At 38.8% G+C, this 21,513-nt stretch overlaps 2 protein-coding genes across 29 annotated transcripts in view; one reads left to right on the top strand and one right to left on the bottom strand.

The window, feature by feature from the left end:
• Nucleotides 1-21,513, top strand: part of Erich1 (glutamate-rich 1) — a gene marked incomplete at its 5' end in the record, with an annotated part of 52,793,804 nt that overhangs the window by 3,598,618 nt on the left and 49,173,673 nt on the right.
• The window catches only part of Ddx60 (DEXD/H-box helicase 60), a 120,930-nt gene that overhangs the window by 78,508 nt on the left and 20,909 nt on the right, over nucleotides 1-21,513 (bottom strand). For all 29 annotated transcript variants that reach the window (XR_015639270.1, XR_015639265.1, XR_015639259.1 and 26 more), the window contains 4 exons: nucleotides 12,077-12,193; nucleotides 9,544-9,705; nucleotides 7,921-8,079; nucleotides 1,339-1,480 (listed from right to left, as the gene is read on the bottom strand). Coding sequence is in view for 10 of the 29 variants with exons in the window: in XM_087587265.1 (XP_087443391.1) it covers nucleotides 1,339-1,480; nucleotides 7,921-8,079; nucleotides 9,544-9,705; nucleotides 12,077-12,193 (580 nt within the window). In the remaining 19 variants the exon portion in view is untranslated. The remainder of the gene's footprint in view (nucleotides 1-1,338; nucleotides 1,481-7,920; nucleotides 8,080-9,543; nucleotides 9,706-12,076; nucleotides 12,194-21,513) is intronic.

Below are 21,513 nucleotides of genomic sequence, written 5' to 3' on the forward strand. Positions count from 1 at the left end.
CTTGGAAATATGAGGCAAACAGTGGAATTTTCAGTAGGCTTCAGACTGAATCTAAATGAAAATGATCACTCTGTAGATAATGTCCCTGACACATCTTAAAACCAATCTTGCTTTTCTGTTTGACACCTTAATATTAAAAACTGTCTTAACTAATAATAACCAGCAGTAAAGATTTAATTATTTTTTAAGAGAATAAAAATATTATACAACACATAACCTTGTACCCAGTAACACTAACTAAAACTAAAATAAAAATTAGCAAAGAATCATTAGTTTATAAGAAGCTAATTTATTCCAATGCATAATGATGGAATAATATAAAGGAAACAAATCTTGATGTAAAAGACATTTCAATAACACTCAAGTTCTGTTCCTCAAAATGTGTCTTATTGTCCATTGACTATAAAAACATGAGAAAAATTATTCAAACAACAACAAAAAAATGTACACAAAGAAAGTGTAGAGATTGTCCTTATCTCTTGGAAAGACAAAAATCTCTAAATATCTAATAATAGTGAGATGTTTTATTAATGAGAGTGATTTTATAATAATCATTATACACCATGTGTAAAAATGAACTGTTGTGAAATGTCAACACATGCTTTTCACAAAAATACTTACAAAATAATATTAAGTTGAAAAATATTTGGATTACTATATTCTGATTACCACTAAATAAAATTTTAAACAGACAAAGACTGGGAAACTGGAAAGTAGTTACTATTTATACAACAGACATTTAAAAAATGGTTTGACAGAGACCCACAGCTAAACATTAGATGGAGCTTGGGAATCTTATGAAGAGTTGGGGAAAGGATTGTGGGTCTCAAAGAGAACAGGTACTCCATAGGAAGACCAACAGAGTCAACTAACCTGGACCCTTCGTGGCTTTTGAATCACAAAGGGAGCAAGCACAGGCTGGACCTAAACCCCACCCCATCCCACCCTCCCCTCTTTCACATATGTAAAGTAGATGTGCATATGGATCTTTATGTGCCTCCCCCAACCACTGGAGTGGTATGTTGCCTGAATCTGTTGCCTGCATGTGGATCCCGTTCCTCTACCTGGGCTACCTCGTCAGGCTCAGTGAGAGAGGATGCATTTAGTTCCACAGTGGGGAGTAGTGAGTGGTAATACCCTGAGGGGCTCCCCCTTCTTAGGGGAGAAGGAGAGGGAGGAATGGAGGAAGATCTTCATGAGGGGGTAATGGAGGGGACTGATAGTGGAATATAAAGTAAATAAATAATTTTTAGAAAAATAAATGGTTTTGAAGCTTTAAATCCTTTATGAATTTTCTCTTTAAAGGAAGGTGATACTTATCATATAGTTTATTGATACCTCCTTTATTTTCATACTCATAGTAAAAAGCAATATTCTTCAACAAAGGCTCATCACTTAAGTCAGAAACGTGAAGTAAATCAAGGCTCCAAAATTCAAATATATCCACATTATTTAGGGTGAAATACTCGCACCACTCTTTCTGAAAATCAAAAGTAAAACAAAGTTATTGACAGCTTTTATGGCCACAGTAGTATATAGAATGACTCCATTCGCCCTATAATCCTAATGATGTCAAATGCAACGGCTACCATAACTGTCATTAACAATGTAAACCCATTTAAGCTGAATAAGAATTACAGTAAAATCTGATTTAAAAAGAATTTAAAGTGGATAAGGCCATTCTGTGATCCTAGCACTTAAGACACTAAGGCAGGTCACAAGGTGGTGGCCAGTGTATATTACACAGTCGGTTTCAAAACAACCTCAGCTACACAGTAAGACCTTGTCTCAAAAAAATGAATAAATAAATAAAATAAAATTCTTTTTCTTTTCAATGTGCCTTTTTACTTAGGCTTCCTAGTTCACTTTTGGGCTGTCAAGAGTTGGGCTGCCAAGGATTCTAGAAAGCACTAAACCTTTCAAACTCATATACTCCCATCTACCCACACTGATGGCTATTCACCCGACTTAGGTTTGTGCAGTGATGTTCCACTTTAACACAGACAGAATGGCCACAGAAAGAGTACTCACTTCTGGGCACGGCAGACAAGTCTTCTTCAGTTATATAGTTTACGGAGTTAAAATGAGAGCCTCCTGGTTGAGGTCTCCTCACCTACTCTGCCTCTGATGAAAACTTAATTGAGATCCATTCCATGTGAGAGAGTCAAGCCCTAACAATATTAATGATACTCTGTTATGCTTACAGACAGGAATGTAGAACAATTATCTCCTGAGAGGCTTCATGCATCTGATAAAAGCAGATGCAGAGACCTTCAACCAAACATCATGCAGAGCCTGGAAATCTTATGGAAGAGTGAGATAGAAGTGAGCAATTAAGAGGGGTCAAGGACACTACAACAATACACACTGAATCAACTAACTCAGAGCCACCAACAGAGAACATGCAGGAGTTGGACCTAAACCTCTACACATGTGTAGCAAATGTGCAGCTAAGTGTTCATGTGGTTCTCCTAACAAGTAGAACAGGGTGCTCTCTCAGTCTCTGTTCCCTGCTATCAGACCCCATCCCTCCCTACTTGGACGGCCTGGTTTAGCATACATGGGAGTGGATATATTAAGACATGCTGGGACTACATGCCTCAGGATGGAGTGGTACTCTAGAGAAGCTTCCCATCTCTTGGAAAAAGAGGTAGAGGCAATGGGGGTAAGGGAGCTAAAAGTGGAAACAGAAACAATAAAGAAATCACAAAAGAAGACAGATCTGGAGATAGAAAGCCTAGGATAGAGATCAGGAGTCACAGATGCAAGTTTCACAAACAGAATACAAGAGAATGAAGAGGGAATTTCAGGGACAGAAGATACCAAAGAAAACACTGACACAACAGTGAAAGAAAATGCAAAATGCAAAAAGCTCCTAACCCAAAACCTTCAGGAAATTCAAGACACAATGAGAAGGTCAAACCTAAGGATAAATTGGTATAGAACAGAGTGAAGATTCACAACTTAAAGGGCCAGTAAATATCTTCAGCAAAGTTATAGAAGAAAATTTCTCTAACCTAAAGAAAGAGAGGCCCATGAACATGCAAGAAGCCTACAGAACTCCAAATAGATTGGACCAGAAAAGAAATGCCTCCCATTATATAATAGTCAAAACACCAAATGAACAAAACCAAGAAAGAATATTAAAAGCAGTAAGGGAAAATGGTCGAGTAACACATAAAGGTAGACCTATCAGAATTACATCAGATTTCTTTACAGAGACTATGTAAACTAGAAGATCCCAAGCAGATGTCATACAGATCCTTAGAGAATACAAATGCCAGCCCGGGCTATATCCAGCAAACCTTTCAGTTAACATAGATGGAGAAACCAAGATATTCCATGACAAAACCAAATTTACACAATATCCTTCTACAAATTCAGCCATACAAAGGATAATAGATGGAAAACTCCAACACAAGGAGGGAAACTATATCCTAGAAAAAGCAAGAAAGTAATCTTCTTGCAACAAACCAAAAGATGAGAGCCACAAAAACACGATTCCACCTCTAACAACAACAACAACAAAAATAAAAACAATCACTATTCCTTAATATCTCTTAACATCTATGGGCTCAATTCCCCCAATAAAAAGACAAAGACCGACAGGCTGGATGTGTAATAGGACCCAGCATTTTGCTGCATACATGAAATGCCTCTCAGTGACAAAGACAAATACTACCTCAGAGTAAAAGACTTGAAAAAAAGTTTCTAAGCAAATGGTCCCAATAAAAAAATGTTGCATCTACACACCATTTGATCCTAAAACAAAAGAATATACCTTCTGCTCAACACCTCATGGTACCTTCTCAAAAATTGACCATATATATAATCAGTCACAAAACAGGCCTCAACAAATACAAGAAGACTGAAATAATCCCATGCATCCTATCAGAGCACAATGGACTAATGCTGGTCTTCAATAACAACAAAAGCAACAGAAAGCCCATATACGCTTGGAAGCTGAACAACATTTCACTCAATGATGAGTTGAACAAGGAAGAAATAAAGAAAGAAGTTAAATACTTTTTAGAATTTAAAGAAAATGAAGGCACAACATACCCAAACTTATGGGAAACAATGAAAGCAGTGCCAAGAGGAAAAAAATCATAGCTATGAGTGCCTCCAAAAAGAAACTGGAGGAAGCATACACTAGCAGCTTGACAGCACACCTGAAAGCTTTAGAACAAAAAGAAGCAAATACATGAAAGAGGAATAGAAGGCAGGAAATAATAAAACTCAGGGCTGAAATCAACCAAGTAGAAACAAAAAGAACTATACAAAGAATCAACAGAACCAGTAGGTGGTTCATTGAGAAAATCAACAAGATAGATAAACCCTTAGCCAGACTAACCAGAGGGCACAGAGACTGTATCCAAATTAATAAAATCAGAAATGAAAAGGGAGACATAACAACAGAATCTGAGGAAATGCAAAAAATTATCCATTCCCACTACAAAAGTCTATACTCAACAAAAATGGAAAATCTGGAAGAAATGGACAATTTTCTAGACAGATACAAGGTACCAAAGTTAAATCAGGATCAGCCAAACCATCTAAACAGCCCCATAATCCCAAAGAAATAGAAGCAGTCATTAAAAAGTCTCCCAACCAAAAAAAGCCCAGAACCAGATGGGTTTAGTGCAGACCTTCAAAGAAGACCTAATAATACCAATATTCTTCAAACTTTTCCAAAAGATAGAAATAAAAGGAACACTACCCAATCTGATCTTTGAAGCTACAAATATGATTATACCTAACCAACCAAAGACCTTACAAAGAAAGAGAATTTCAGACCAAATTCCCTCATGAAAAAAAAAAAAAAACCTCAATAAAATTCTCGAATCCAAGAACACATCAAAATGATCATGCAACATGGTCAAGTAGGCTTTATCCCAAGAATGCAGAATGGTTCAGTATATGGAAATCCACATAATCCACTATATAAACAAACTCAAAGAAAAAACATATTATCATCTCATTAGAGGCTGAGAAAGGATTTGAAAAATTCAACACCCCTTCATGATAAGTCTTGGAAAGATCAGGAATTCGAAGTCCATACTTAAACATACTAAAAGCAATATACAGCAAACCAGTAGCCAATATCAAACTAAATGGAGATAAATCTGAAGCAATTCCACTAAATTAAAGGACTAGAGAAAGCCGCCCACTCTCTTCCTACTCAATATGGTACTTGAAGTCCTAGTCAGAGCAATTAGACAACAAAAAGTAGTCAAAGGAATACAAATTAAAAAGAAAGAAGTCAAAATACCACTATTTGCAGATGATATGATAGTATACTTAAGTGAACCCAAAAATTTCACCAGAGAACTAGTGAACAACTCCAGCAAAGTAGCAGGATATGAAATTAACTCAAATCAGTAGCCTTTCTCTACCTGAAGGATAAACAGACTGAGAAAGAAATGACCTGAAATGATAGCTTTCGCAATACACACACATAATATAAAATAACTTCGTGTGACTCTAACCAAGCAAGAGGATCTGTATGACAAGAACTTCAAGTCTCTAAAGAAAGAAAATGAAGAAGATCTCAGAAGATGGAAAGACCTCCCATGCTCATGGATTGGCAAGATTAATACAGTAAAAATGGCCATCTTGCCAAAAGCAATCTACAGATTCAATGCAATCCGCATCAAAATTCCAACTCAATTCTTCATGGAGTTAGAAAGAACAATTTGCAAGTTCATTTGCAATAACAAAAAAGTCAGGTTAGCGAAAAATATTTTTTACAATTAAAGAACTTCTGGGGGAAATCGCCATCCCTGACCTCAAACTGTATTACAGAGCAATCAGGATAAAAACTGCATGGTATTGGTACAGAGACAGGTAGGTAGATCAATAGAATAGAATTGAAGACCCAGAAATTAACCCACAAACCTATGGCCACTTGATCTTTGACACAGATGCTATAACCATCCAGTATAAAAAAGCAACATTTTCAACAAATGGTGCTGATTCAACTGGAAATCAGCATGTAGAAGAATGCAAATTGACCCATTCTTATCTCCTTGTACAAAGCTCAAGTCCAAGTAGATCAAGGACCTCCACATAAAACCAGATACACTGAAACTAATAGAAGAGAAAGTGGACAAGAGCCTTGAACACATAGGGGGAAATTTTCCTGAACAGAACACCAATGGCTTATGCTCTAAGATCAAGAATTGACAAATGGGACCTCATAAAATTGCCTTCTGTAAGGCAAAAGACACTGTTAATAGGACAACACAGCAACCAACAGATTGGGAAACGATCTTTTCCAATCCTACATCTGATAGAGGTCTAATATATAACGTATATAAAGAATTCAAAAGTTAGATTTTAGAGAACCAAATAATCCTATTAAAAATTGGGGTACAGAGCTAAACAAAGAATTCTCAACTGAGGAATACCAAATGGCTGAGAAACACCTAAAGAAATGTTCAACATCTTAGTCATCAGGGAAATGCAAATCAAAGCAACCTTGAGATTCCACTTCACACCAGTCAGAATGGCTAAGATCAAAAACTCAGGAGACAACACATGCTGGTGAGGATGTGGAGAAAAATGAACACTTCTCCATTGTTGGTGGAATTGCAAACTGGTACAACCACTCTGGAAGTCAGTCAGAAAATTGGACATAGTACTACCTGAGGACCCAGCTATACCATTCCTGGGCATATACCCAAAAGATACTCCAACATATAACAAGGACATATGTCCCACTATGTTCATAGCAGCCTTATTTATAATAGCCAGAAGCAGGAAAGAACCCAGATGCCCTTCAACAGAGGAATGGTTACAGAAAATGTGGTACATTTATACAATGGAGTACTACTCAGCTATTAAAAATAAGGACTACATGAAATTCTTAGGCAAATTGATGGAACTAGAAAATATCATCCTGAGTGAGGTAACCCAGTCACAAAAGAACACACATGGTATGTCCCCACTGATAAGTGAATATTAGCCCCAAAGCTCAGAAAACCCAACAAATAATTCACAGACCATATGAAGCTCAAAAAGGAAGACCAAAATGTGGATGCTTCAGTCTTTCTTAGAAAAGGGAACAAAATACTCATGGGAGGAAATACAGGTACAAAGAGTGGAACAGGACTGAAGGAAAGGCCATCTAGAGACTGCCCCACCTGGGAATCCATCCCATATGCAGCCACCAAACCCAGTCACAATTGCTGACACCACGAAGCACTTGTTGACAGGAGCCTGATATGGATGTCTCCTGAGAGGCTCTGCCTGAGCCTTACTTATACAGATGAGGATGCTTGCAGCCAACCATCAAACTGAGCACAGGGATCCCAATAAAGGAGTTTGGGCTCTTGGGCTTTTGAAGCAAGTGCTTTACCAACTGAACCATCACTCTTGTACCCTATACCTGACCTTCAGTTTTCAACCCCAGTCAAATTATGCTAAGACAGTAAATGTAATGCAAGCAATATTAAGTAAATGTAATGTAACTTAATCACTTCTTTACTCACACTCAAATCAATACACTTCATGAATTTTCCCCACGTCTCCTATGCCAGATTTGGGCAGGAGCATTTTGCAAGGGGACACTCACCATGCAGCCAAGCTGCCTTCATTATGCCTAAGTCACTTCTCAGAATGCTGTAGAAGAAACATACTCAGAGACTCAAGGGTAGAGTTCCTCTCCTAGTCTCTAACACCATCAGAAGTTATGTTGCCAAGTAGTCCCCTAATTCCCCCCATGGATACATGTCATGATGCTGGCGATTGCTACATAATATAGTTATTAAAAGTAGTTCACGTGACTGATTTAAGTGAGCTGACCTTTGAAGATCTCAACATTTAACACTATTGTATAAATCTGTCTCAAAGGTTATTGTACTTTTTATGTATCACATAGTAAAAACAGAAGTATGAGTGAATGAAGATTAGATTTACCATTTTTAAGACAGTCTGGAGGTCCTGAATCCAATTCGAAGTGATGAATCTTGAGCGAGCTCTCTGGGAGAGAGGTAAATGGAGCTGAAAAGCCACACTGAGGCAATGTAGCTTACAAAAGTCTTCCACGTCCTTCAGGGTTAAGCAATTATCTGGTTTCTGAAGGAAATAAAGATGGGGAGCTGAGAAATGCAGGCTGGGAGACTTCACACTCAATCTTCAGAAGTACAAACTCTGTAATCAAGCTCTCTTGGGAAGTCTCTGGGAGAGTTCCACAGCCACACATTCTCTAATTCAGAGTCAGCATGTGTCCAGAAACTAGGCTGCATTTAAACATGCTTGAGATAAAGGAGAAAAGAAGCTTCTGGCTTTGTAGCAGTACGTGTGTGGCATGATTCAGTATTTCAGGGACACCGTTTTTAAGCTAATAAACCAGATGATAAAGGAAAAGAATCACAGGACATTGAGTGGTTGGGACTACATGATAAGTACCCTCATCTATCCACATATTATATTCTAAGGCAATAGTATGAACTACCAACATGAGGTCAGCAGGCTTGTGATGAAGCTAAAAAGTGTAACTGCAGAATGACAACAAGGAGAAATAAGTAGACATATTTAGCCTCGTGGGAAAAGGATATTGTTGCTATTGCCAAATGTTTTTGGCTCATTCTGGGGAGTAAGAAGACCTCATTGGGACATGTCTAGGATGACAGAGAGGGTCTAATGGCTAGAAGTTCCAACGAGAAAAGTTTGACTTACTATCGTGATTTTGGGATGATTTAAAATAGGGTGTCTAATCGTGTAGAAAGGTTTCATTAAAAATTATATTTAAGGAGATACTGCAAAGCAAAATATTAAAAATGTGTCCTTGTCCATTTCTGAAATCAAGAAGGTTAATAGGATTCTTCAGCTGAGATTCCGTAGTACTCGGATTACACATAGCATGGTGTGTGCACCTGTGTGTTTACCTATGTGCCCATGAGCACACACATGCAGAGGCAAATGTTTACTCACACCTAAATTTCAACTGGCCACCAGATTCTTGTTCCTTTTTGCAATAAAGACACATAAGAACAGCAGTCTCTCCCCAGCTAGCAGGGCATCGAGATACCACAATGTGAGAGTATATTTTAAAGTCAGTGAGAACTTTCCACAAGATAAATCTGAATTCAGTCTACATTATTATTATTTAATACCTTCAGTTGGAGGACTGCTACTCTCAAAAGCCTAAAGTCAGTTCTTTACAATGTGGACTAGAAATAACAATGCCTATCTTGCAAAGCTTTTCTGAGCATTTCATGTACTGTACACAGAAAAAGCCCAAAGCATGTAATAGGTAGTTTCTCCTTTGCTTGCCTGTGGGTGTCTTAGGCTATACAGATCCTACATGAAAGACCTATATGTAACACTCTAGATCATTGAATAGCATAATTCTTTATAATAGGAATTGTAGGGATTTTCCTATTTTGAAGTTTATATAAACAAGAGAAAATGCCAGTACCACATGGGGAAAATGGTAGATAAAAGTAATAAAAGGCAACAGTAGAAATCAATAGCGTATCCCCATGTGACAACCTGTATCCCAGTGTAACAACCTGTGTCCCTGTGTACCAACCACACCTGTGTGACTTCGGATGTCTCTGTGGATGCTCTCTTCTCTCTGTTTTCTAAGTAGCTGTGGTACATTTCCAAGAAGAGAGAACATGAGGTGACACAAAAGACACGTCGGATGTCAGATCCTTCTGGCCAGAGTTGCTTCAGCAAAGATACAATTTCAGATACCTGGCACAGTAGGCAATGGTAACAGGTCATGGCATGTAGAAAACTATATTCATCAGGGATTGTGTAGTAAGAAATGGGTTGATGTGGAAACTGCAGCTATTTCCACTAAAAAAATAAAATAAATTACAATCGAAAATTTTGAGTGATAAAATATTTTAAATTTTTTAACAAAACTGTTAATGCATGCACATAAAAATACCCATAAATCAACAGAAAATCCATGACTCTTTAAATACTTATTCTCTAATGAAACACAAATAATGAGAACATGGAAAAAAATCAAATTCTTTAGTAATATAACAACTGCAGGTTTTTTTTTTATTTTCACGTTATCAAGTGCTTTTTCATCCTTTAATACTTTATTAACAGTTTCAGTAATTAAGGTATGCCACTCCTCATGTTTCAGTAATAAATAAAAAAGGTGCACATCACTACCTCTTCTGTGCCTACTGTTCCTCACTTCCTCTCCCGGGCTCCCTCTGACCCAGGCAGTCCACGTTTCAGTGCAGCACCCTGCCCAGTTGCTCTGTCCTCACTCATAGTTCCCTTGGCAGGTTGCCACTATGCCATGCATACACGTCCCAATTCCATGGTGGGCCCGCCACCACACACTCTCTTGAACTCAATTAAGTCTCCATATGAAAGAACACACCACACAATAACCTCTGACCCAATTGATAAGATATAATTTGCCCATCTAGACAGCACAAAATCCTGTACACACCCATCCCTTAAAAATGGTCATAACAACCTGTAACTATTCGCAGAGAATCTGCTGCCATGTTCTCTCAGCACCTCCTCCTTGCTCCCGCCACCTCTCTCTGTATCTCCCTCCCTTCTAAAACCTCTGTTCCCGCCTCCCTTCCTTCTCATCCAATGACAGGCCTCATTTTACCTTGTCTGCCTTCACCTGCATAACCGCATCAACCTACACTTATATGCTTTCCTAATGAGGTTATAAGCAGGCAAAAGTTTAGGTAAGGGCATATGACAATACATTAATTTGTCATTCAATATACTAATATTTCTTATTTAAGTTCTAAAGAACTAACTAAATGAACAATCCAAAATCTGCCCAAAGACATATGCATGAAGGTGTTCATAACAGAATGATTTATAAAAGCAAACCCTCAAACCATTTAAATGTTTGGCATTGAAGAAATATGACCATATGTCCACAAAATAACACTGGTAAGAATTGTAATGAGGTCACAAAATGTGCATGCCATAATATAGAAAAGTAACAAAAAGGGTGTACATCAGCATAACCTGACTACTGTAAAATACACTGATGTTACTTAAAAGATATAGTTTAAAAGTATGAGTCTTGTCTCTAAGTGAAGACACTCTACACGGCCCAGACATAACAATAAGGAAAGGTATTCAGAATATCGAGACCGTCACATTCTTGAATCTCTATGCTACACTTCTTTTGATGAATTTAAAGATACCCTGTATTCCCATGTGAACAAAGGCACTGGGTTACTCACAAAAATTGTTACGCATTCCAGACTTTGTTTTTTTCATTATTTTATGGTTATGAATATTTGTCCATATGTATATATGTGAACCATGAGTGTTCTAGGTGCCCATGGAAGTCAGAAACAGATTTCCTGGGACTGAAGTTCAAGTAGGCTGTGAGTTGCTATGTGGGTACTAGACACGGACCCTGGATCTTCTGCAAAAGAGTTAGTTCTCTTATCACTGAGCCAAACTCTCCAGGCATTTTCTTAAAACACATAGCAGTGTGGGTAATCCACATGCTTAGAAGTAACACATATCTGAATGCTTCACTCCTTCTTTAAATGAGGAAAAAGAATACCCTTGGCAGGGAAGGGATGTACACTAGGAATGCAGTATTAAAACATGTGTTAAGGCAACATGACAAAAAGAAAGCTAAGGGATTGTGGGACTGTAGGACTGTGCTGAATCTACACTAATACGTTCATGATATTAACAACGGGAGAAGCTCAGAGTCATATTCCTTAAATCAGAGTCTAGACATATCTATATCTTAGTCCCACTTAAACCGGGAGACATTTCTACACTGAGCAGGAACAGGAGAAAGGTGGCTACTATTTCTCCTACTCTCCACTGTTACAATAGGCCTATTACTGTATCCATTAGACCAAAGAAAACCCTGGAAGCATGCTGGTCTCCAACAAGGTGAAATGGTAGGAGTTATACACTATACATTCTGACCTTCATACACACAGCACATGTGCCTGTGAATGGGCACATGCACACACACACACACACACACACACACACACACACATACACACACACACACACACATACACACACACACACACACACACACTTTAAAAAAAATAGTTCAACTTAAAAGTATTTTTTCAAGTTCTATTACCTCTTTTTCCATATCATTGAATTTTAAATCTCCGAACAGAGGTGTTAAAGCCCTATCTCTGTATTTTTCCAACTGTTCAATCAGGGCTTTGTAAACATTCATAATCGTTTCTTCATTCTGCAAAACAAAGTATGAAAATTGTCATAAATAAAATTATTACTTCCCAATGACAAAACTCAGAAATTTAAGATACAATCCTGTTACAATGCAGTTCTCAATGCAAAGTTTACACTAATGTAATTGAGGATGGTCAGCAGTTTGCATACATTTCCAGGCAATACTTGTTTATCTTTCCTTTTAAAATAGCACCATATCTTAGCAATTTCACAAAGGTATAAATAATATACCTTTAAATGTACCTTTTAATATTCCTTTAAATGTACAGCTCAGTGACTTAGAAAATTGGCCATCATAATGTAATGTATTTGCAAACCTCCCACCCGAAACAATTCATTGCTTCACTAGGATAAATTTCAACCAAGCACCTAAGAAGAGACTAGAAACTCTCTCCATAGATATCAGTGGCACTGGGAAGAGGTTTGGCCAACAGTTTCAATGGCATTGTATTTTAAATTCTATTTCAGTAGGCCTCAAATTGGCTAATGTGGCAGGGTATTTGTTCACACTATGAACCCTAAGATTGTATTGTTTATTGAAAAAAACTTTCTTTTTCCCATTACTTTATTTTTTATTTATTAATTTTTTCTTTTATTGGATCTTTTTATTTACATTTTGAATGTTATCCCCTTTCCTGGTTTGCCCTCCAGAAACCCTCTAACCCATCCTCCCTCTCCCTGCTTCTATGAGGGTGTTTCCTCCCACCTCCAGTCCCTGACATTCCCCTACACTGGGGCATCGAGCCTCGACAGGACCAAGGGTCTCTTCTCCCATTGATGCCCAACAAGACCATCCTCTGCTACATATGTGAATGGAACCATGGGTCCATCCCTATGTTCTTTTGGGATGGTGGTTTAGTCCCTGGGAAATCTGGTTGGGGGAGTCTGGTTGGTTGATATTGTTGTTCTTGTGAGGATGCAAATTCCTTCAGCTCCTTTGTCCTTTCTCCATGTCCTCCATTCATGGTGTGGCTCAACCTTAGCATACACCTTTAATCCTCTACTGAAGCATAACTATGCGCTTAGTACACAGTTTTAATCCTAAACAATGAAGGTAAAATTAGTTCATAGGAGGATGCACCCACGTTTGAAAGTGATGTCTAATTGAGTGGCAGACAAAGTGACAAATCAGAGAAATCTCTGACAGAATAGGATATGCCCTACTTTCACGAGGAGAGGAATGGAAAGATACTTGAAGGGCAGTGCAGAAGGAGAGAGAGACAGTTTGGGGCAGTTGTACAGAGACAGGTGTCAGAGAGAGAACAAGCTAGACACAGATAAAGACAGAATGAGCCGGACGATCAGAAGGAACCAGATTAGAACAAATTCAGAGTTAGTTTGAGTCCACTCAGAGCAATTCAGGAAAATCAGAGAGAAGCCAGATTGAGTCAGTCAGCTTGGAGTTTGTGCCAGAAAAGCTGAATCAAATCAGCCAGCCAGAGCTCAGAAAGAACTAAGAAGGGGTGATCTTATTCCACAATAAGTCTCAGGGGCTGAAAACATATGGGGCTTGAAGCTTCTAGGACTAGGCTCAGGATAGCAGACAGGCAGAAAGCCTACAAGACATGACGACAATTATTACAGGTGAATAAAAGTTACTTGTCCAGGTTAATGTTAAAAAAAAAATTCTTTAAAGTGAATGAATGTTAATGAATTATGGCATAAATTATTTTATAAATAAAACCCTCCATTAAAATTTATTCTAGACCTCACCGCCTGGTCAGGTGGGCACTCCTGAGGCTGCAGAGCGGAGGAGACCACCAACACTGCCCACCCCTGCCCACATCCCTGGCCCAAGAGGAAACTGTATAAGGCCTCTGTGTTCCCGTAGGGGAGGGCCCAGGAGCGGCGGGACCCCTGCGCCTCAGACACCGCCGGAACCTGAAGGAAACAGACCGGATAAACAGTTCTCTGCACCCAAATCCCGTGGGAGGGAGAGCTAAACCTTCAGAGAGGCAGACACGCCTGGGAAACCAGAAGAGACTGCACTCTGCACACATCCAGACGCCAGAGGAAAACACCAAACGCCATCTGGAACCCTGGTGCACTGAAGCTCCCGGAAAGAGCGGCGCAGATCTTCCCGGTTGCTGCCGCCGCGGAGAGGACTTAGGCAGTACCCCACGAGCAAACTTGAGCCTTGGAACCACAGGTAGGACCAACTTTTCCCCTGCAAGAGACCTGCCTGGTGAACTCCAGACACAGGCCCACTGGAACAGCTGAAGACCTGTAGAGAGGAAAAACTACACGCCCGAAAGCAGAACACTCTGTCCCCATAACTGGCTGAAAGAAAACAGGAAAACAGGTCTACAGCACTTCTGACACACAGGCTTATAGGACAGTCTACCACTGTCAGAAATAGCAGAACAAAGTAACACTAGAGATAATCTGATGGCGAGAGGCAAGCGCAGGAACCCAAGCAACAGAAACCAAAACTACATGGCATCATCGGAGCCCAATGCTCCCACCAAAATAAACAGGGAATATCCAAACACACCAGAAAAGCAAGATCTAGTTTCAAAATGATATTTGATCATGATGCTGGAGGACTTCAAGAAAGACGTGAAGAACTCCCTTAGAGAACAAGTAGAAGCCTACAGAGAGAAATCGCAAAAATGCCTGAAAGAATTCCAGGAAAACATAAATAAACAAGTAGAAACCCATAGAGAGGAGACACAAAAATCCCTGAAAGAATTCCAGGAAAACACAATCAAACAGTTGAAGGAATTAAAAACGGAAATAGAAGCAATCAAGAAAGAACACATGGAAACAACCCTGGATATAGAAAATCAAAAGAAGAGACAAGGAGCTGTAGATACAAGCTTCACCAACAGAATACAAGAGATGGAAGAGAGAATCTCGGGAGCAGAAGATTCCATAGAAATCATTGACTCAACTGTCAAAGATAATGTAAAGCAGAAAAAGCTACTGGTCCAAAACATACAGGAAATCCAGGACTCAATGAGAAGATCAAACCTAAGGATAATAGGTATAGAAGAGAGTGAAGACTCCCAGCTCAAAGGACCAGTAAATATCTTCAGCAAACTCATAGAAGAAAACTTCCCTAACCTAAAAAAAGAGATACCCATAGGCATACAAGAAGCCTACAGAACTCCAAATAGATTGGACCAGAAAAGAAACACCTCCCGTCACATAATAGTCAAAACACCAAACGCACAAAATAAAGAAAGAATATTAAAAGCAGTAAGGGGAAAAGGTCAAGTAACGTATAAAGGCAGACCTATCAGAATCACACCAGACTTTTCGCCAGAAACTATGAAGGCCAGAAGATCCTGGACAGATGTCATGCAGACCCTAAGAGAACACAAATGCCAGCCCAGGTTACTGTATCCAGCAAAACTCTCAATTAACATAGATGGAGAAACCAAGATATTCCATGACAAAACCAAATTTACACAATATCTTTCTACAAATCCAGCACTACAAAGAATAATAAAGGGTAAAGCCCAACATACGGAGGCAAGCTATACCCTAGAAGAAGCAAGAAACTAATCGTCTTGGCAACAAAACAAAGAGAAGAAAAGCACACAAACATAACCTCACATCCAAATATGAATATAACAGGAAGCAATAATCACTATTCCTTAATATCTCTCAACATCAATGGCCCCAACTCCCCAATAAAAAGACATAGATTAACAAACTGGATATGCAACGAGGACCCTGCATTCTGTTGCTTACAGGAAACACACCTCAGAGACAAAGACAGACACTACCTCAGAGTGAAAGGCTGGAAAACAACTTTCCAAGCAAATGGTCAGAAGAAGCAAGCTGGAGTAGCCATTCTAATATCAAATAAAATCAATTTTCAATTAAAAGTCATCAAAAAAGATAAGGAAGGACACTTCATATTCATCAAAGGAAAAATCCACCAAGATGAACTCTCAATCCTAAATATCTATGCCCCAAATACAAGGGCACCTACATACGTAAAAGAAACCTTACTAAAGCTCAAAACACACATTGCACCTCACACAATAATAGTGGGAGATTTCAACACCCCACTCTCATCAATGGACAGATCATGGAAACAGAAATTAAACAGAGACGTAGACAGACTAAGAGAAGTCATGAGCCAAATGGACTTAACAGATATTTATAGAACATTCTATCCTAAAGCAAAAGGATATACCTTCTTCTCAGCTCCTCATGGTACTTTCTCCAAAATTGACCATATAGTTGGTCAAAAAACGGGCCTCAACAGGTACAGAAAGATAGAAATAATCGCATGTGTGCTATCAGACCACCACAGCCTAAAACTGGTCTTCAATAACAATAAGGGAAGAATGCCCACATATACATGGAAATTGAACAATGCTCTACTCAATGATAACCTAGTCAAGGAAGAAATAAAGAAAGAAATTAAAAACTTTTTAGAATTTAATGAAAATGAAGGTACAACATACCCAAACTTATGGGACACAATGAAAGCTGTGCTAAGAGGAAAACTCATAGCGCTGTGTGCCTGCAGAAAGAAACAGGAAAGAGCATATGTCAGCACCTTGACAGCACACCTAAAAGCTCTAGAGCAAAAAGAAGCAAATACACCCAGGAGGAGTAGAAGGCAGGAAATAATCAAACTCAGAGCTGAGATCAACCAAGTAGAAACAAAAAGGACCATAGAAAGAATCAACAGAACCAAAAGTTGGTTCTTTGAGAAAATCAACAAGATAGATAAACCCTTAGCCAGACTAACGAGAGGACACAGAGAGTGTGTCCAAATTAACAAAATCAGAAATGAAAAGGGAGACATAACTACAGATTCAGAGGAAATTCAAAAAATCATCAGATCTTACTATAAAAGCCTATATTCAACAAAACTTGAAAATCTACAGGAAATGGACAATTTCCTAGACAAATATCAGGTACCGAAGTTAAATCAGGAACAGATAAACCAGTTAAACAACCCCATAACTCCTAAGGAAATAGAAGCAGTCATTAAAGATCTCCCAACCAAAAAGAGCCCAGGTCTAGACGGGTTTAGTGCAGAATTCTATCAAACCTTCATAGAAGACCTCATACCAATATTATCCAAACTATTCCACAAAATTGAAACAGATGGATCACTCCCGAATTCCTTCTATGAGGCCACAATTACTCTTATACCTAAACCACACAAAGACCCAACAAAGAAAGAGAACTTCAGACCAATTTCCCTTATGAATATCGACGCAAAAATACTTAATAAAATTCTGGAAAACCGAATGCAAGAGCATATCAAAACAATCATCCACCATGATCAAGTAGGCTTCATCCCAGGCATGCAGGGATGGTTTAATATATGGAAAACCATCAACGTGATCCATTATATAAACAAACTGAAAGAACAAAACCACATGATCATTTCATTAGATGCTGAGAAAGCATTTGACAAAATTCAACACCCCTTCATGATAAAAGTCCTGTAAAGAATAGGAATTCAAGGCCCATACCTAAACATAGTAAAAGCCATATACAGCAAACCAGTTGCTAACATTAAACTAAATGGAGAGAAACTTGAAGCAATCCCACTAAAATCAGGGACTAGACAAGGCTGCCCACTCTCTCCCTACTTATTCAATAGAGTTCTGGAAGTTCTAGCCAGAGCAATCAGACAACAAAAGGAGGTCAAGGGGATACAGATCAGAAAAGAAGAAGTCAAAATATCACTATTGGCAGATGATATGATAGTTTATTTAAGTGATCCCAAAAGTTCCACCAGAGAACTACTAAAGCTGATAAACAACTTCAGCAAAGTGGCTGGGTATAAAATTAACTCAAATAAATCAGTAGCCTTCCTCTACACAAAAGAGAAACAAGCCGAGAAAGAAATTAGGGAAACGACACCCTTCATAATAGACCCAAATAATATAAAGTACCTCGGTGTGACTTTAACCAAGCAAGTAAAAGATCTGTACAATAAGAACTTCAAGACACTGAAGAAAGAAATTGAAGAAGACCTCAGAAGATGGAAAGATCTCCCATGCTCATGGATTGGCAGGATTAATATAGTAAAAATGGCCATTTTACCAAAAGCAATCTACAGATTCAATGCAATCCCCATCAAAATACCAATCCAATTCTTCAAAGAGTTAGACAGAACAATTTGCAAATTCATCTGGAATAACAAAAAACCCAGGATAGCTAAAGCTATCCTCAACAATAAAAGGACTTCAGGGGGGAATCACTATCCCTGAACTCAAGCAGTATTACAGAGCAATAGTGATAAAAACTGCATGGTATTGGTACAGAGACAGACAGATAGACCAATGGAATAGAATTGAAGACCCAGAAATGAACCCACACACCTATGGTCACTTGATTTTTGACAAAGGAGCCAAAACCATCCAATGGAAAAAAGATAGCATTTTCAGCAAATGGTGCTGGTTCAACTGGAGGTCAACATGTAGAAGAATGCAGATTGATCCATGCTTATCACCCTGTACAAAGCTTAAGTCCAAGTGGATAAAGGACCTCCACATCAAACCTGATACACTCAAACTAATAGAAGAAAAACTAGGGAAGCATCTGGAACACATGGGCACTGGAAAAAATTTCCTGAACAAAACACCAATGGCTTATGCTCTAAGATCAAGAATCGACAAATGGGATCTCATAAAACTGCAAAGCTTCTGTAAGGCAAAGAACACTGTGGTTAGGACAAATCGGCAACCAACAGATTGGGAAAAGATCTTTACCAATCCTACAACAGATAGAGGCCTTATATCCAAAATATACAAAGAACTCAAGAAGTTAGAGCGCAGGGAGACAAATAACCCTATTAAAAATGGGGTTCAGAGCTAAACAAAGAATTCACAGCTGAGGAATGCCGAATGGCTGAGAAACACCTAAAGAAATGTTCAACATCTTTAGTCATAAGGGAAATGCAAATCAAAACAACCCTGAGATTCCACCTCACACCAGTGAGAATGGCTAAGATCAAAAACTCAGGTGAGAGCAGATGCTGGCGAGGATGCGGAGAAAGAGGAACACTCCTCCATTGTTGGTGGGATTGCAGACTGGTAAAGCCATTCTGGAAATCAGTCTGGAGGTTCCTCAGAAAATTGGACATTGAACTGCCTGAGGATCCAGCTATACCTCTCTTGGGTATATACCCAAAAGATGCCCCAACATATAAAAAAGACACGTGCTCCACTATGTTCATCGCAGCCTTATTTATAATAGCCAGAAGCTGGAAAGAACCCAGATGCCCTTCAACAGAGGAATGGATACAGAAAATGTGGTACATCTACACAATGGAATATTACTCAGCTATCAAAAACAACGGCTTTATGAAATTCGTAGGCAAATGGTTGGAACTGGAAAATATCATCCTGAGTGAGCTAACCCAATCACAGAAAGACATACATGGTATGCACTCATTGATAAGTGGCTATTACCCCAAATGCTTGAATTACCCTGGATGCCTAGAACAAATGAAACTCAAGACGGATGATCAAAATGTGAATGCTTCACTCCTTCTCTAAAAGGGGAACAAGAATACCCTTGGCAGGGAAGAGAGAGGCAAAGATTAAAACAGAGACTGAAGGAACTCCCATTCAGAGCCTGCCCCACATGTGGCCCATACATATACAGCCACCCAATTAGACAAGATGGATGAAGCAAAGAAGTGCAGACTGACAGGAGCCGGATGTAGATCGCTCCTGAGAGACACAGCCAGAATACAGCAAATACAGAGGCAAATGCCAGCAGCAAACCACTGAACTGAGAATAGGACCCCCGTTGAAGGAATCAGAGAAAGAACTGGAAGAGCTTGAAGGGGCTCGAGACCCCATATGTACAACAATGCCAAGCAATCAGAGCTTCCAGGGACTAAGCCACTACCTAAAGACTATACATGGACTGACCCTGGACTCTGACCTCATAGGTAGCAATGAATATCCTAGTAAGAGCACCAGTGGAAGGGGAAGCCCTGGGTCCTGCTAAGACTGAACCCCCAGTGAACTAGACTGTTAGGGGGAGGGCGGCAATGGGGGAGGGTTGGGAGGGGAACACCCATAAGGAAGGGGAGGGGGAAGGGGATGTTTGCCCGGAAACCAAAGAATTATTATTAAGTATTAAAAAATTTTTTTTAAAAAGTAGAAAAAAAATTTATTCTAGGCAGAATTTTTGCAAGTTTTCTCAGAGAGCAGATTCAGAAACTGCTGTCAACAGAATATTATAAACTCAGGCTGGGTATGGTGACACATGCCTTTAATCCCAGCACTCAGGGACAGAGAGGAAAGTGGATCTTCAAGAGTTCCAAGCCAGCCTGAGCTACACAGTGAGACCCTGTCTATGAAAATAAAAAAGAACTACAATGTAAATTCTGTATTTAATACTTCCCGTAGGTATAAAAATAGAGCTCAAGACTGTTAACCGCTCACAGTTAGCAGTCAGAGTTTGGAATACTTTAATGATAGGAATCGTAACAAAAGCAAAATAAACTACCCCATCATGTTACGAAAATCATTTGCGTGTATGCGGATGTGAGATGATGAATTTGATGTAATTCTTATAGAGGGACACATGTTAACTGGTTCTAAAGCTACTTGGATAAGATATGGAATAATAGCCATATGCAGAATTCGCCTTACCTAGTGAGCAAACCAGATTTATTTAAAAAGTCTGCCCATATGCTTTACTCTGAAATTTTCAACAAATTAGTTCTCAAATATACCAATATAGAAAAATAATACCATGGTGGAGTTTGAATTCTGATTGTTTCAAAAGCAAATGATTTATTGATGTTGGTTATTTATAAAGAAATGAATCATTTCTGCCTTTCCTTCTTTAGGCTGCCCCAGAGTGTTCTCATTAAAGGTAACCACATAAGCTAGCGTCTCACTAGTTGATCTCAGCAACAGAGACACACCTTGACCTCCAATTTCATGTTTTTCTGACCTTCATTAACATGTATTTCACATACCACACAATGTTAGGAGATACGGGACAGGGTGACATTGCTTCTCATAACATTTATATTCTAGTCTACTATTCATTTGGTGTTGATTTTGAACAGGCTACTTATTCAAGCGTCTACTTCATTATCTTCAAATGTAGATGACTCTTATGCTTGCCTTAAGGGATTTTGGTGGCAGTTAATGTAAATAATCCATGACAAGGAGTACTTGACAAATTTCTATATGTTGTCAGTATTAATTCATTGTTAATGCTATTAAACTGTATATATTCCTATTAAATCTGTAATAGTTTATTGCAGGTAGAATCAACACTGAATCAAGAGAGTTATTTTTTCAAGACTTATTTAAGTTCTAGTTGTATGTGTGTGTGTCCATCTGTCTGTCTGTCTGTAGGTATGTG

Source organism: Rattus norvegicus, chromosome 16 (genome assembly GCF_021556685.1).
Source record: "Rattus norvegicus strain SHRSP/BbbUtx chromosome 16, alternate assembly SHRSP_T2T, whole genome shotgun sequence".
In the NCBI taxonomy this organism is placed as follows: Eukaryota; Metazoa; Chordata; class Mammalia; order Rodentia; family Muridae; genus Rattus; species Rattus norvegicus.